The sequence below is a fragment of the Vombatus ursinus genome, unplaced genomic scaffold (genome assembly GCF_900497805.2).
Source record: "Vombatus ursinus unplaced genomic scaffold, bare-nosed wombat genome assembly UNPS02009770.1, whole genome shotgun sequence".
Classification (NCBI taxonomy): Eukaryota; Metazoa; Chordata; class Mammalia; order Diprotodontia; family Vombatidae; genus Vombatus; species Vombatus ursinus.
The window spans coordinates 14,494,490-14,511,352 of record NW_020949548.1 but is presented as its reverse complement, the minus strand read 5'-3'; the positions used below and the strand labels follow the sequence as shown (position 1 = coordinate 14,511,352).

Sequence of the window (16,863 nt, the reverse complement as noted above, 5' to 3'; positions counted from 1 at the left end):
AAGGAAGGAAGGAAGGAAGGAAGGAAGGAAGGAAGGAAAAGGAAGGAAGGAAGGAAGGAAGGAAAAGGAAGGAAGGAAGGGAGGAAGGAAGGAAGGAAGGAAGGAAGAAAGGAAAAGGAAGGAAGGAAGGAAGGAAGGAAGGAAGGAAGGAAGGAAGGAAGGAAGGAAGGAAGGAAGGAAGGAAGGGAGGGAGGGAAGAAGGAAGGGAGGGAGGGATGAAGGAAGGGAGGGAGGAAGGAAGGAAGGGAGGGAGGCTACTGAAAATGAAAGGCAACAGCAATGGAGAGATGGATTTTCTGGACCAAGCAGGAGCTGAAATCAAGAAACAGCAAAGGACAGAACCATGAGCAGGAAGCAGAGAGACCCCAGACCTTGTCCATCATTATGACTGCGAGTTGTGTGAACTGTGTAAGTCCGGGAGTATTAGAGTTGACTCTTGAGTGCCCCCTGTTCTTCCCCTTACTGAGGGGCCTTAACCTCAGGGCAGAAGAAGGAGTCTGCAGGACTATCTAGGTCCCTGGAAGAAGTGAGGCTCAGAGGAGGGGCTGGATGTCTGACACTCTAGAAAGCACAAGTGCTTTTCCATTAGGCTGGGGAGGGTAACCAAGGTAGTAGTATAAATCTGGATAAATGGCTTGATCTCTGGGGAAGGGCTTGGAGAGTTGTTTTGAATGTTTATACAGGTGCACATGAGAGTCCTTGACATTTTTTGTTGGGTTTTATAAGGCCTCCTTTATATTCAGTGTATTGTTGCTAGCCCGAGTGCTTGCAAGAAATTTGAGGACCCTTTACCTTTTTTGTAAAGAATTATACATAAGCTGAATTCTGGTGTTTTCAGGTTAAATCGTGCCTAGGGACATGAACCAAAGAGTATGACCAGCAAGAAGCCTGAAAGATTGAAGCTGGTTTTCATAACCCAGAGGTTTAGGTTCTGGGTCACAGGTTCCATAACGCTTTCCTAACACTCAGAAAAAGGGGCAGTGTGGCACCATAGTTAGACCGGGGAATCAGAACAACCTAGATTCAAGTCCTACCTTTGACAGGTACTGGCCGTGTGTCCCTAGCAAATCGCCTAACTTCTCAGGGCCCCAGGCAACTCTAAGACTAGAGGTTGTAGAATTGGTACTTACTTGCTTAGGTAGAGGGAGTTTGCTCACTGGGAGTTCCCAAACCAATGAAATTATGGACCATAAACAACAGGAGACAACTGATTACCAATATGGGAGTCATTTCTGAATCAGCTGTCTTTGGGCAGTTTTAGAGCAAAGGTCAAGGTCAACATCCAAATGGAGAGGACAACCCTATGGTCAGTTACACCAGCTCTAGCCTGACCTATTCAGACTAGGTACCAAGAGCAGGAAATGGGAAATGGAGAAAGGAACAGACATTAATATATCCAATGGAATTCTAACTCGTGTAAAGTTGCTACCAAAACATGGAGGCCACAAGAATGCAGAAGACCACCTCAGCCAGGAGGTAGACAGTGGGAGATTGAAAGCAAAACTGCCTCACACAACAGAGAAATACAGCAAATGGGGAAAATGAGTCTGCAGAGATTATGCCCAAAGCATTTAAGGATGAAAGTGGATCAGGACACAAGAAAGACAAAAAATTCTAAGTATTTCCTAGAATTTCTATCATAAATTATTTTTTTCAGCAATGACAATGGAGCCATAACATTTGGAAATTTAATAGTTTAGTTGCTAAGGTGCTACAAGAGGAAGTAGAAATGGCATTAATGGGAAGGAGAGTTGGACCAGATTACGACATGGCAGCTAGACAGGTCGTCCATTGAGCTGGACCGTCAGAACATCTACCAATACAGATGGAGTTTATGTTTATCTCCATAAAGTTTGTAGTAAGCTGACATCACAATGATGTAAATAAGATCTTAGACTACAGTTTTAAAAATTCACTTTACAAGTATAATATGTGAGAGGCATGATCCAAAAAAGATCAGGGACTTTCAGTGGGCCACAAGGCCAATCAACAGTATGATATGGTAGCTTGTGCCATCTTGAGCTGCACTGAGGGAGACAGGGTTCCTAGAAATAAGGAGGCAATGGTCCCATACTGTACTCTAGCCTAGTCAGCCCACACCTGGAATAATATGTTCAGTTCTGGGCGCCATATTTTAGGAAAGACAATGAAAAGCCAAGAGACAGCATCCTGAGGAAGAGGACCAGGATGATGAAGGGTCTCAGCTTTGTGTGTAAAGAACTGAGATTGTCCAGCCTGAACAAAAGAAGAGTCATCAGGGACATGACAGTTGTCTTCAGGGCTGTTACACAAAAGAGGGACCTGATTTCTCCTGTTTGGTTCCAGGGGCAGAACTAGAAATAAGGTGGAAATTGCAAAGAGGCAAATTTAGGTTGATGTATAAAATGACTTCCTGGTAAGGACCACTGTTCCAAAGTGGAATGGGTTATCTCTGGAGGTAGCAACTTTCCCTGCCCTGGAAGTCTTCCAACAAAGGCTGGATGACAATTTGTCAGGTGTGTTAGGGTTTGGATTCTTTCTGAAGTATAGGCTACTTGGGGGTATTTGGACTATTGAAGCCTGGAGTCGCTTTCCAACTCAAGAAATTCTGTAATCCAATAATTCTGTTTCTGTAATGAGCTGAGCCCAGAACTGAACAGGAGTAAAATGGTGGGTTGGATTGCAATGGAGAAAATGCAGAGCTTTTAATAGTCCTAATCTGCTTCTCAACATACAAATCAATGTGGTGTCATTTTGTTTTGAAACATCAATATTCTTCTAGTGCTAATAAATGGTTATGAATCACGGAAGGAAGAAAGGAAAGGAACATTTATTAAGCACTTACTATGCGTCAGGCACTACGGTATACACTTTACTAATATTATCTCATCTAATCCTCACAACTACCCTGGGAGATATATCATTATCCCCATTTTACAGAAAAGGAACCTGAGGCATAAAAAAGTCAAATGACTTGCCCGAGGTCACATAGCTAGTAAATGTCTGGAGGTGGATTTGAACACAGGTCTTCCTGACTCCAGGCTTGGCGCTCTATCCACTGTTTACCTAGCTGCCTCATAGAATATTACAATCTTGGAGAATCAAAACTGCGAGTGACTCAAAGCTTAACAGAGAGATCTATATTATAGTTCTTCCTGCTCTAAGCTGAGACATGAGACATGGGACCCATGATGAGCTGCACCGCTAGCTTAGCTGGTCCCCACTCCCAGCAGAACAGCTTCATGTGGCTGCAGTGACCTACAAGATTGTAACCTCCACGATGGCAGAGATGGTCCCCTCTAAACCTTGTATCTCACCCAGTGCCAGTGTTTATTGAATGAATGAACTGTGAAACTTGGCTCCGCCACATCCCCCAGGCTTCCATTATTTTGTGAAAAAGTAAAACAGAGAATAACATCTGTTGTTTACTGCTGACACTGTCCCCCAAACCTCTGGAGGGGAAGGGCTCTTGTCTGGCTCGTTTACATGCTAATCTTGCTTAGAGATGAATGGTCCCTGATCTCAGGGCAAGAGATGGCATGTACCCACAGGATAACACAGGCCAGCTACACTCTATCCCACCTGTTTCTGCTCATAGGTATACCCAATAAGGCTGCCCACTACTCTACTTGCCTAGAGGTCCAGGCCAACTTATCCTCAGGCTTTCTGGAGCTCAGTCCAGCTGCCTCTCAATCCCAAGAGTCCCCATGGCCAGTTTGTACAATGCTATCTCTGAAGCCAGCTCCTGGAGATGCCAGCCCCTCCACTCACCGGCCCAGGGTCTCCCGAGGGGTCTTAGTGCCTCCAGCCCCGTGGGTGATGCTGGCATTCTTGTTGGCAGTCATGGTCATTTCGGCTCTCCGTGAATCCAACTCCCTGAAAAGGAGAAAAGGTACATGAGAGATAGAATTCCCCAGGGGTCTGCTACTTTCCAGAAAGCCTGGAAAACTACCTTTTAAACCAAGCATCAACTCCAAGTGTGACAACTTAAGGTCCTCAGGAGCTCCCTGGCCCTTGGGCTAAAAGAGGAGGTGAGATCAGCTTCTCTTCTCTAGTGCCTCCAGGGACACCCATAGGCTGATTATCACTTATTAGTGACCACTTTCCCTCTTTGCCAAAGACTAATAAGAAAAATGAAAAAGAAAAAAGGAAAATAACTAACATTTATATAGCGCTTACTAATACCAAGTACTGTGCTAAGTGCTTTACAATTATTATCTCATTTGGTGCTCACAACAGCCCTGGAGGTAGGTGCTATTATTATCTCCATTTTATAGATGAGGAAACTGAGGCAGACAAAAGTTAAGTGACTTGCCCTGGGTCACACAGCTAGTAAATGTCTAGACTCTAGGCCTAGTGCACTATCTACTGTTTCTCCTGGCTAAAAAGAAATTAGCAAAATGAGGAAAACATGTCTTGGAAGATAGGGAGAAATGTATGTTATGTACATATGTGTGAGAGAGACAGACAGGCCAATCCATACAAATACATATATATACAACATGAAATCTATTCTCAATATAGAAAACATAGTCAAAAATTGACGCTAAGGTCCCACAGCAAGGTATGATGATGAGTACTAAACTGACATTATTTTCTAATGTTTATATTTCTGTGTTTATATTTCCATTAGGAAGGTTCTTTCTTCATGTCACATCACCATAGGTAAGAACTCCTGTTTTTACTGCTGGTGTCAGCTGTGAAACGTACCACCCTCTACCCAATCACCAAGGTTCAAAGACTGGGAGCCCTCTCCGATTGCTTCCTCTCTCCTCACATCCAATCAGGTGATGAATCCTATCATTTCCACTTCTAGGATGCTGCTCAAATGGGTCCCCTTTTTGCCCATTTATTTACACAGTCCCATCCTTCATTCAGGCCCTCACTGCCCCTTCCCTGTAGTATTATGATAGCCTTTAATGTGGTCTCTGAGCCTGTCTCAAGTCTTATCCAATCCGTTACGGACGACACTGCCAGAGTAACCTTCCTAAATGCCAGGTCTCTTCATGGCACCCCCTTGCTCACTTCAAAGACCTTCAATGACTCATTACCTATTAAAGTCTAAATTCTTCTAATTGGCACTTAAGGCCCTCTATGACTTGGCCCAAACTAACCTTTTGTGGTTACATCTCCAACTAGTCTTCCTTTTATAAACCCAACTTTCTGGACAAATTGGATTAATATGCTATTACTCAAAGACACCCCTCACTCCCTATATCCCAAGCCTTCACTCAAACTGTTCCCTCTACCTGGAATGTCTTTTCCCCCTACTCTATCACCCACAGCCCATCCCCAGCCAAACACCACTTGTCCAATTCCTATGCATCTCCTTTAATCCTCTTTAATGTTCAAATACTATCTCTTCCAAAAAAATCTTTCCCTATCCCCAGTGGGAAGCAATATTTCTGTCCTCTAAATGTGGTGTCAAACTCCCACTAAACTGTACATAAGGATCCCCACTGGCAACGTACTGACTTAGAAAACCACATATTAACATTATCTATGTAGCACATGGATAAACTATATCAAACCGCCTACCATTTTCAGAAGAGGGAAAGGAGGGAGGGAGAAAAAAATTTGGAACTCAAAATTTTGTGAATATGAACACTAAAAATTTTCTTAATATGTATTTGGGGAAAAATAAAATATTATTTAAATAAAAAACATTATCTATGTTCTACTGTATTTTTATTGATTTCATTAAATATTTCCTAACTGCATTTAAATCTGATTTGGAGTGTTACCTACTTTTGACACCTCTGCACATTTTTAAATTCTAGCTGGTATTATAGGTACTAGGGAACACGTCTTATCTCCTCTATTTGACTGTAAAGTCCAGAAGGATGTGTCCAATTCCCCTGTATCTTCCACAGCACTTAGCACAGGGCCTCATTTGTCTTACTCAATAATTATTTGATGAATGAATGATATGAAGTTAATGGTAAATATCATTGAATTTCCACAAATGTTTATCTGTGATCACTAAGAGCCTTAATCATCCAACTATTTACCTTAAAACAAATAATTGCTCTTGATTTCAGATGCATAAACAGAATTCTAATCCATGATGGTGCCCTTTACTCTTCCAAAGGGGACATGAAATCCATGTTCTTGGATAGCTTTTAAATTCCTAGGATCTTTTTTCTTGGAAAGAGGGGAAAGTAGGCTAATGTCAATGCTTCTGTAGAATTTAGTCTAAGAATGGCTGCTCAGTATTATCTGAGGAGGGTGATAAAGAACGTTGTCTGATTATTGCTTCAGGGGGGTTGTGATACTAAAAGGTACACTAGACAGATGCACTACCCCAGAATAATGCTGAGCATTTATAAGGCAAAGAAAACGCATAAGCCCCCTCTCAACAAATTACAGCATGAAATCCCCCCACACACACACACATCAGGATTTCACTATTCCCTGTCAATGAGGATAAGTCTGGAATCATGTAAGGACCTCTTTCCTCCAAAAATACACAACTGCTTTCCTTTTCTTCTCCTCTCTTCCCATGAGACCTCAAGCCAAGGTCCCTTGACTCAGAACAACCCAGCTCTCTAGACAAACACCTCCAGATTGCCCACTTGGAAGTGGGTTCTGGGGCTCAGGCACTTGGGATCAGCACTTCCCCCCTTCCCCAAGGCATTCTCTACATCCTCCCCCAGCTTCTGGTCACTGATACTCCTCAAACTTCAGAGGGAGCTGGTTGGAACACCTTTCTATCCAGTTTTGCATGTAACAAACAAAATCAATGCAGAGAGAATTAAAAGAAAAACTTCCAAGTGGGGGGAAAAAATCTTTGCAGCAAATATCCCTGACCAGAGTCTGCTATCCAAGATTCACAGGCACCAATTCCCACTACACGGCCAAGAGCAATTACTCCCCAATAGATGAGTGGCCCAAGACTTGAAATGAAGAGTTTTGGGGGCAGTTAGGTGGTGCAGTGGATAGAGCACCGGCCCTGGATTCAGGAGGACCTGAGTTCAAATCCAGCCTCAGACACATAACACTTACTAGCTGTGTAATCCTGGGCAAGTCACTTAACCCCATTGCCTAGCCAAAAAAAAAAAAAAAAAATGAAGAGTTTTTCAAAAGAGTGATCAATGACTATTTAAAATGATGCTAATAGGAAGGATGGATTAAAACAACTCTGAAGATCTGCCTCAGACCCTGCAAATCAGCAGAGAGGACCACGATTTGTGAAATTATTCATCCCCTCTGACCCTGAGATTGAACCCTAGGACACATATCCCAAAGAAGCCCAAAAAAAAGTGGGGGCAGCTAGGTGGCACAGTGGATACAGCACTGGCCCTGAAGTCAGGAGGACCTGAATTCAAATCTGGCCTCAGACCAAACATTTGACACTCACTATCTGTGTGACCCTGGGCAAGTCACTTAACCCCAACTGGCCAAAAAAAAAAAAAGTCCAACACACACGGAAATATTTTGGGACAGTCCTTTTTGTAGTGTCCAAGAATAGGAAACATTCTCTCTTGTGGAGGAAGCAGTAATTAGGAGATGAATACATTTGCGCTGTATAGATGTAATGGCATATAGTTATGTAGCTTCCTAAAAAGCGAGGAATAAAAGAAATTCAGAGAAAGATGGGAAGATTTATATGAACTAATAGTCCAGATTAAAATAAGCAAGACCGGGATAACAATATATGCAACCAATAAAACAATGGATGAAAATTGGTGCATTGGCTAAAGCTCTGCACATGGAGTCAGGAAGACCTGAGTTTAAATGCAGCCTCAGATGCTTATTGACTGTGTAAACCTGGGCAAGTCACTTAACCACTGACTGCCTCAGTTTCGTCATCTGTAAAATGGGCACAATAATAGCCCCTACCTACGGGAGTTGTGAGAAAGAGCTATTTCTAAAGAGCTTTGCAAACCTTAAGACTATATACTAGTTATTACTATGCGCTAATAGAAAGCCAAACAGTTCATTGGAAAATCAGTAACAGTCCCAGAATATTCCATGGGACTAAGAGGACAGAGTGTCACATTATTGTTAGATGTAATCACTCTATCAGTAGTTTTTGCTTTTTTTTCCCACTTTGGTGCAAGGGATGTAATAAAATAAAAAGTTTAATTCCCAGGGTGAGGGGTAGGTTAGAATATATCCAGGAGTCACTGTGATGGAAAAGCAAAAGGCAACAATATAATAAAGGTGCAATCCTTTACGGAGTGTCAAATCTGGGCATCAGGGCAGGAACTGAGGTGATCTGAAGGCTACTTGAATGTGTTATGATTGTGAGGAAAGCTGGCATGGTGTGTTCTGCCAACCCCTGCCAGCTGGAGAGGAGGGAGTACCCAGGAGGTGCCCCTCATGTCCACCATGACTTCAGTCAACTCTGGCAGAGCAGGTGCTCTTAAACAGTGGCCACAAACTTGTTTAGCATTTTTGATAACTGTATTTCAAAACAATATCTTCCATCTGCTCAATTTTTTGATCTTAGGAAGGGCAGCATGACCTCTGTTTATTTAAGAGAACTTTGATTTAAAAAAAGAAATTGAAAAGCTTCACAAAAGGATTCATCAAGCATGGTCACAACCTCCTGAAAGTTTCTGTGAAGGCAGTACCCAGGGGCCCAGGAGCCAACGGACCATCTCCTGAGCCAGTGTCCTGAAAGAGAGTGTTTTATTTTGCACATTTGAAAACAAATTTCTAACAGAATTCATCTGGAAGAACAAAAGGTCAAGAATATTAAGGGAATTGATGAAAAAAATGCAAAGGAGGGTGGTTTCACAATACCAGCTCTCAAACTATATTAGAAAGTGGCAATCATCAAAACTATCTGGTATTAGCTAAGAAATAGAGTGGTGGATCAGTGGAGTAGATTGGGTACACAACACACAAGAGTAGATGACCATAGTAATCCAGTGTTTGATAAACCCAAAGACCCCAGGTTCTGGGATAACTCACTATGGCACAAAAACTGATGCGAAAACTATAAAACAGTATGGCAGAAACTAGGTACAGACCAATATCTTACACAGTATACCAAGATAAGGTTAAAATGAGTAAATGATTCAATGGATAGAGCACTGGCTCTGAAGTGAGGAAGACCTAAGTTCAAATCTGGCCTCAGACCAAACACTTGACACTTACTGTGTCCCCTGGGCAAGTCACAACCCCAACTGCCTAAGCAAAAAAAAAAAAAAAAAAGAAAACATGATTTAGACATAAAGGTTAACATCATAAGCAAATCAAGAGATTAAGGAATAATTTATTTGTCAGATCTATGGAGAAGGGAAGAATTTTTGACCAAACAAGAGATAGAGAGCATTATGAGGTATAAAATGGATCATTTTGATTGTACTACCTCACACTTACCAGATTGGCTAATATGACAGAAAAGGAAAATGGTAAATGCTGGAGAAGATGAGGGAAAATTGGAATACTAATGTACTGTGGTGGAGTTGTGAAATGATCCAACCATTCTGGAGAGCAATTTGGAACTATGCCCAAAGAGTTATAAAACTGTGCATATCCTTTGATCTGGCAATACCACTACCAGGTTTGTACCCTAAAGGGATCAGAAAAAAGGGGAAAGGACCTCCATGTACAAAAATATTTATAGCAGTTCTTTTTGTGGTGGCCAAGAATTGGAAATTGAGGAGATACCCATTAATTGGGGAATGGCTGAACAAGATGTGGTTTATTAATGTAATAGAATATTATTGTGCTATAAGAAATGATGAGCAGGCAGATTTCAGAAAAACCTGGAAAGACTTATATGGTCTGATGTGGAATGAAGTGAGCAGAACCAGGAGAACGTTGTACACAGTAACAGCAACACAGCATGATGATCAACTATTATAGATTTAGCTCTTCTCAGCAATACAATGATTTAAGATAATTTCAAAAGATTTGTGATGGAAAATGGTATCCACATCCAGAGAAAGAACTATGGAGTTTGAATGCAGAGGAAAGCATATTATTTTCACTTGTTTTTTGCTTTTTCTTTCTTTTGGTTTTTCCCTTTTGTTCTGACTCTTCTTTCACAACATGACTAATGTGGAAATATGTTTAACATGATCATACACATATAACCTATATCAGATTGCTTGCTATCTTGGGGGGAGGGAGGGAGAAAAATTTGGAACTCAAAATCTTTACAAAAATGAATGTTGAAAACTATCTTTACGTGTAATTGGAAAAAATACTATTAAGAAAAAACAAAAAAATGAAATAAATTTTTAAAAAGAATGTTAAAAATTATCCTTACATGTAACTGGAAAAAATAAAATATTATTTTTTAAAAGTCATCAACAGAACATGATGAAAGACATATTGTTCTTTCTCTCTGCAATTTCCAACCAAAGAAGTGTGGACCCACAATTCTGAAGGCCTTTTGTGAAGCTTTGCATGAGAGCTTGGGGGACAAGGAATGGGGAGGCTTTGGTATGGTATCCAGGAGGTCCAGATATTTGTTGCAGATAGAAACCCAGAGAGAGAAGCTCACAATTGGAACACTCAGAGGAAACACACACACACACACACACACACACACACACAGTGTAGTCTATTCTTTATATGCAATTGGCAAATGACAAGTCAATGACAAGTGGCAAAAACCCGGAACCTCTTTCTCCTCTTATCTTCAGATGACACAAAGTTGGGTAACTAATGTGTTCAAAGACAGAACTGCTATCTAAAAAGATTCTTTAAAGACTGGAACAACGGACTGAATCTAGTAGGATTAACTTTAAATCTTATTCTTGGGTTCACAATAATCAACCACACAGGTATAAAATGGGGGAGCTATGGATAGACAGCAATACAAGCAAAAAAGGGGAAAGGGAGGGGTCAGTGGGACGTAGGCTCAAGACAAGTCCAAAGCATGATGGGACATTTTAAAAGGGCTCCTGTGAACAGTGTCTAGAATAAGGGAAGTGATCCTCCACTGTAATCTGCCCTGATCTGATTCCATCTATAATACTACTGTGTTTCAGGTCCTGTATGTTACATTTTAGGAGGGGCATTAAAGCACATCTAGAGGAAACTGCCTGGGATGATAAGGGTTTTGATGCAAAACTCATCCATGCTATGCCAAGTTGAGGGAGCAAGAAATGTTTATTTAGCCTATAAAGAGAAAGTGTAACTTTTCAAGTATATAAAACACTACCCTGGAGAAAAATTAGACTTGTGATCACTGCTTTCCTTTTCGAGGTGTTTACAAAACATCCTTTTTACAACAGGTTCTAGAATTTTTTTCCAGAAATCCAAGTGAAATTCATATGGCCTATGTTGAGTAGTTCCCTTGAGGAACACCTCTCTGGACACCATGCCCCTTGTCCCTCAGGGAGTTAATTTACTCCGCTTTGGAGCTACCACCCTAAGGCTAAACTTTTTTGGTTGGTGAATGAGTGTAAGCATGCTTTACCTCTCATTCCAGCTGCCAGCTATACCGGCCACCTTGCCACCTGCCCTGTCATCAAAGGCCAACAAAGGCACTGCCCACTGTCCATTGGTTCCCCTTCAACACAGAAGGCAACCAACTTCCTTATGGATCAATTAATCATCCTTTTCCTGAACACTACTCCACATATACATGGCATATCTCTCCATTCCAATGTAAGTTCCTTAAAGGCATGGACTGTCATCCACATCTATTTTTATTCCTAGAACTTGGTATTATACCATTTTCCCATCTCTTTGCCTTTGACCTGGATGGCCGCCAATCACAGAGTCCCTCACTTCCTACAAGACTTAGTTCAAGCATTATCCTCTCTAAGAGGCCCTTCTGGTCTGCTCAGATACCAGTGACTTCCCAACCACATCCACAAGCTTTTATTATGTGTCCATTATGGGCCAGTCACTGTGCTAAGCCCTCGGCATACAAAGAAAGGCAAAAGGTAAGTCTCTGCTCCCAAGGAGCTCACAGACCAATGGTGGAGACAACATGCAAACATACAACTACATACAAAACAAGATATATACAGGATAAACTGGAGGCAGCCTCAAGAGAGAAGCCAGGAAAGGCTTCTTTTAGAAAGTTAGATTTTAGCAAGACTTGAAGTCAGGGAAGCCAGAAGACAGAGATGAGGAGGGAAAACATTCCAGAAATCAGAGACGGTCAGTAAAAGTGCAGGGAATCAGAAGATGGACCGCTCTCTACTTTCTCTCCATCATGAGTTCATTATTTTAATCACTCTGAATAGTAGTCCTTTTTTTCCTGTGATTCTTCCCTTTTCCCTAAATATAGTTGGATTTTTTTTAATCCTTTCTGTTATTCTTAGCTTTCGTCACCAATCTCAACTTATTATTCTGAACCTTAGCCCTCCCGACCATGCCACAATTTATTCTCTGTTATCTCTCTCTGCTTCCATCTTCTGTACATTTTTTTAAAAATTCTAATATGCTTAATATGATTATACATGTATAACCTATATCAGATTGCATGCTGTCTTGAGGAGGGGAGAGGGGAAGGAGGGAGAAAAAATTAGGAACTCAAAAGCTTATAAAAATGAATGCTGAAAACTATCTTTACATGTAATTGGAAAAATAAAATACTATTAAGAGGGGGAAAAAATTTTAAACAAACAAAAAAATCCCAAGTTAGTAGATGAGTGATCTGTATATCCACATCGATCTCTTTAGACAACTCCCCTTTTCCAACTCATCAGAAATGCTTCCTCTTTATGCATCTTCTATCATTTCATTCTTGGAAGCTTCCCATCATTCCAGCAGGGCTGACTTCCCTTGTAGAATTTCAATCCAAAGAATCCTAGTTATCCTTCCACTGAGCCTTTTGAAGTCTGCTTTTCAAAAAGCCACACTACTCCCAGTTTTTTCTCTCCTCTATCACAAGTTCTAAAATGGAGCAATACAGCTTAACAGATAAGAAAAAAAAACAGTGATACAGTGACATATTGGACACAAAACTCTGTCCTAGTAGTCATCTATCTTTCTGCCATTGAGGAGAGAACAAGGAGACCTGAGACATGTTTCATTATCTGTTCTCTCTGACCTTCTTTTCATTTATTTTTTGTTTTTTGTTTTTTTGTTTTTGCTTTTTGGTGAGGCAATCAGGGTTAAGTGACTTGCTCAGCTAGTAATTATCAAGTGTCTGAGGCCATATTTGAACTCAGGTCCTCCTGACTCCAAGGCTGTAGCTCTATTCATTGTGCCACCTAGCTGCCCCCTTTCTTTTCATTTGAAAGAGTGACTGTTTATATTCTTCTCTTGGTTCTCTGTTAGTTTTCATCTGGATCAGTTCATACAAATCTTCCCGCGTTTCTCTGAATTCCTCACTTTCATCACTTCTCACTGTACAATAATACAACAATATCCCATCATATTCAGCTAGGTCTTTCAGTCATTCTCTAACTGACAGGCAACCATTTTGTTTCTTGGCTACCACGAAGAATGTTGTTACGAATATTTTTATTCTTTTGAGGAATTCTTTTGGGACCTTTTGTTTCTGTCTTCAGCTTTCTTGGAGTATATGCGCAATAGTGGGATGGATCAATGGACCAAAGAGCATAGTTAATTCAATCACTTTTCTTGTGTAATTCCAGGACCACTTCACCACTCTACTCAAAAGGCATTAAGGTGCTTGTCCTCTTCCCACAGCTCCTCCAACAGTTACCATTTCCAGGAAGCATTTTCAAAAATCTGTTTCTCTCCATTCCTTGTATCTATCAACGTTAACTTCATCTTCATTCCCTTTCTATCCTCCTCTCTGCATGGAAGAGCAGCTATTTGAGATGCCTCTTCCTATACTTATGGTGGCTTTTTTTCCTAGCTCCTTTGACTTCTAGGTTGTTTTCTTAGGAATATATATCTGAGGGGACCTCCAAACACACTGACCTCTGGTACTGGAGTGGTCAGGCATGAGAGGGTGAGGACGGAGGTGAAGAGGGAGAAGAGTGCTTAGGAACTGGACAATGATTTTCTAGGCTCCAGGAAGGACGCAGTCTCAACCAGACACAGCTGAAACAAACTCAGAAAATTCAAGATTTCTTTCCCTTTTCATCTCACTGAACCCTTGTTATTCCCTCCCACCCATTCCCAGATGCCTCCTTTTCCAGCCTTATCCTCAAAACAAAACTTAAAGTTAAAGCTTTTGGCCTAAGTTTTAAGTTTTTAGCTCTTTCTCCTACCAGATGGTGTGTCTCCACTTCAGCAAAAACAGATTTTGTAAAAAGCCTCAAGTTGTATTTAAACACTTCCCATAAGCATAAAGTGGGGTAAGGGTTACTTGGGCAGTTCTAATCCAAAGGAACTCTCCCAGAGCTTCCAAAGCAACATCAAAGACCCAGCATAACTGCATACCAGGCTGAGAAATCTACCCCCTGGTCCTTGTTCAGCCTCATCTTCCTGGGTTTTTTTTTTGTTTGTCTTTCTTTTTATCTCTCTCTATTTGTGTCTCTGTCTCTCTTTCTGTCTCTGTCTCTTTTTCTCTCTCTTCTGTCTCTGTCTCTCTATGTCTCTATCTCTTTCTGTCTCTCTCTCTCTACTTCTGTCTATGTCTCTGTATCTCTTCTTCACACACACACATCACCACTTCCCATCCCCCAGAGATTCTTAAATATTAACAGAGAGAAAGCAAGAGAACCAACCACTTGAGAAGTTTCTCCATCCTAGGGACTTAACAGCCCTTTTCATGAATGTGACTTTGATACTCCCAATCAGTTACCATCCTGTTTCACATAAGGAACTTCCTTCTTTACCTACCTCATAGGTCCGACTAATCTCTCACTCAGTGAGAAGCCTACATATAATAACTCAATCTCTACACTACAGCTAAACTTTGTGACAATGCCCAGAACGTAAATATGCTTCCTTTAGTAATGACAGGGAAGAGATTCACAAAGATGAGGGACTTAATCAAAGGGAGAAAGAAAGTCAGGACAACTACCTAGATTTCCCTTATACCATATTAAACATTAATTGAGCAGCTGCTATGGTAACAACTCACAACCATACTGTGCATCGATAAGACCCTATGGGTAAGGCTTAGGAGCAGCCCAGCCCATCTCTTGGTAGAAGCTGGAGGAAGCTTCTAATTCAACACATTCAACAAATACTACATATCTACTGAACGCTGAATATTGTTCTAGGCAATGGAGAGATACAAAGTTTAGAAAACACATGGTATTATTTGATATCCTTCCTGATATACTTCCTGATACTCTCTATTGTGATATCCCCTTGATACTTCTAACTCGATGTGTACAAAAATGAGCCTACCGACTTCCTCCTAAATCTAGGCCTACTTCTGGACTTCACTATTTCTTTTCTTTTTTTTTTTTTAAGGCAATTGGGGTTAAGTGACTTGCCCAGGGTCACACAGCTAGTAAGTATGTCAAGTGTTTGGTCTGAGGCCGGATTTGAACTCAGGTCCTCCTGACTTCAGGGCTGGTGCTCTATCCACTGTGCCACCTAGCTGCCCCCGGACTTCACTATTTCTACTAGCAGTCCTAGCACTTACCCAGTCTCCCACAGTCAAACCCCTCTTGTTCCCTCTGACTCTTCCCTCTCATATCCAAGTCCCTCCCTATATCTCTCATTTCCATCCCTTACACTATATTCTCACCGACACCCCCCCAATAGAGGCCCCCTCATTGACCATGACCTAAAAAACCACAAAAGCCTCTGAATAGGTCTTCCCAAGGCCACTCTTTCTCTGATCCAATCCATCACTGACACTGCTGTCAGAAGGAATACCTTCATGCATTAATCTCGTCATATTGCTCCTCTGTTCAAAACCCTTGCACGGCTCCCTACTGCTTACTGAATAAAGTTCAGAGCCCTTTACCAGCCCTCAAGGCCCCCTCAGTATGGTAGCTTTCTCGGCAACAGAATAATCGTCATCAAAACAGCTTGGTAATCACTTGGACTACTTACCTCTGAGCAGTTCCACAGACTCTAGATCCACAGAATCTAAAAGCTAGCTGGAATAAACCTCAGGGGACATCGAGTCTAACCTAATCTTCAATAAGAACCTTCTTCTGTAAGATCCCCCCCCTAAAGTGTTCATCCATCCTCTTCTCTATGTCCTAGGGAGCCCATTCTATTTGGCGGTAGCTTTTTCCTTATTATCAAGCCTAAATAGCCTCTCTGAAACTCTTAATTACTGTTCCTAGTTCTGCCTTCTGGGGCCACACTGAATCAACTGAATCCTTGGGCCATGTGCTAGCCTTTTAAGTCATTAAAGAAAGCTATTGCATCACCATCTAAGCCTTCTCTTCCCTAAGCTAAACATCTCCTTCAAATGTTCCTTCACATGATTATTCTTTCAAATGGTCCTCAGATGGCATATTGGGTAAAATCTAGGGGAACTATTGCTACCTCTGTTTTTTTAACCCTGGGACTATCTTAACGTAGCCTAGAGCAGCGAACGCTTTTTTTGTCGAGGTCACCCCATAGACTCATGTTGAGCGTCTAGTCCACTAAAACCCCCCAGACATTTCTCAGAGAAATTGGTGACTAGCCACACTCCTCCCAATCCTGGCACCTGGCAAGTTGTTCTGTAGAATCTAAATGTAGGACTTTAAATTTACCCTGTTAAGCTTCAACACCATCCATGGGGCCCATCATTTTAGCCTGTTCCATGCTGCGTTTCTGACTCATTCAGGCTTCCCCGCCACATCTCCACTGCCTACTCATCCAGGAACTTCCCTCAGCTCTTGGGGCCTCCTTACCCTGAAATATCTCTAGGCCATACCAGCCACCTTCTCCCACTGCTGAGTTTCTTTCTGGGGGCTACCATTTTAGGAACAGACCCAGGTTGGCTGTGCTTTAATTCCCTCCTTCTGACTCTCCCTGACTTTGCCAGCATGCTCTGGGTAGATGTTCTCTTTCCCTCTTCCCCTTGCTTTTCAGCTCCCTTTTATTGCCCCATTAGAAAGTTAGCTCCTTGAGGGCAGGGATTGT

At 41.6% G+C, this 16,863-nt stretch overlaps 1 protein-coding gene across 3 annotated transcripts in view; it reads right to left on the bottom strand.

The window, feature by feature from the left end:
- ST5 (suppression of tumorigenicity 5) overlaps nucleotides 1-16,863 on the bottom strand; it is a 213,514-nt gene that overhangs the window by 75,055 nt on the left and 121,596 nt on the right. For all 3 annotated transcript variants that reach the window (XM_027852699.1, XM_027852700.1, XM_027852701.1), the window contains one exon: nucleotides 3,751-3,855. In XM_027852699.1, the coding sequence (XP_027708500.1) occupies nucleotides 3,751-3,830 (80 nt within the window). In that variant the 5' untranslated portion in view covers nucleotides 3,831-3,855. Of the gene's footprint in view, nucleotides 1-3,750; nucleotides 3,856-16,863 lie in introns of those variants that run through there.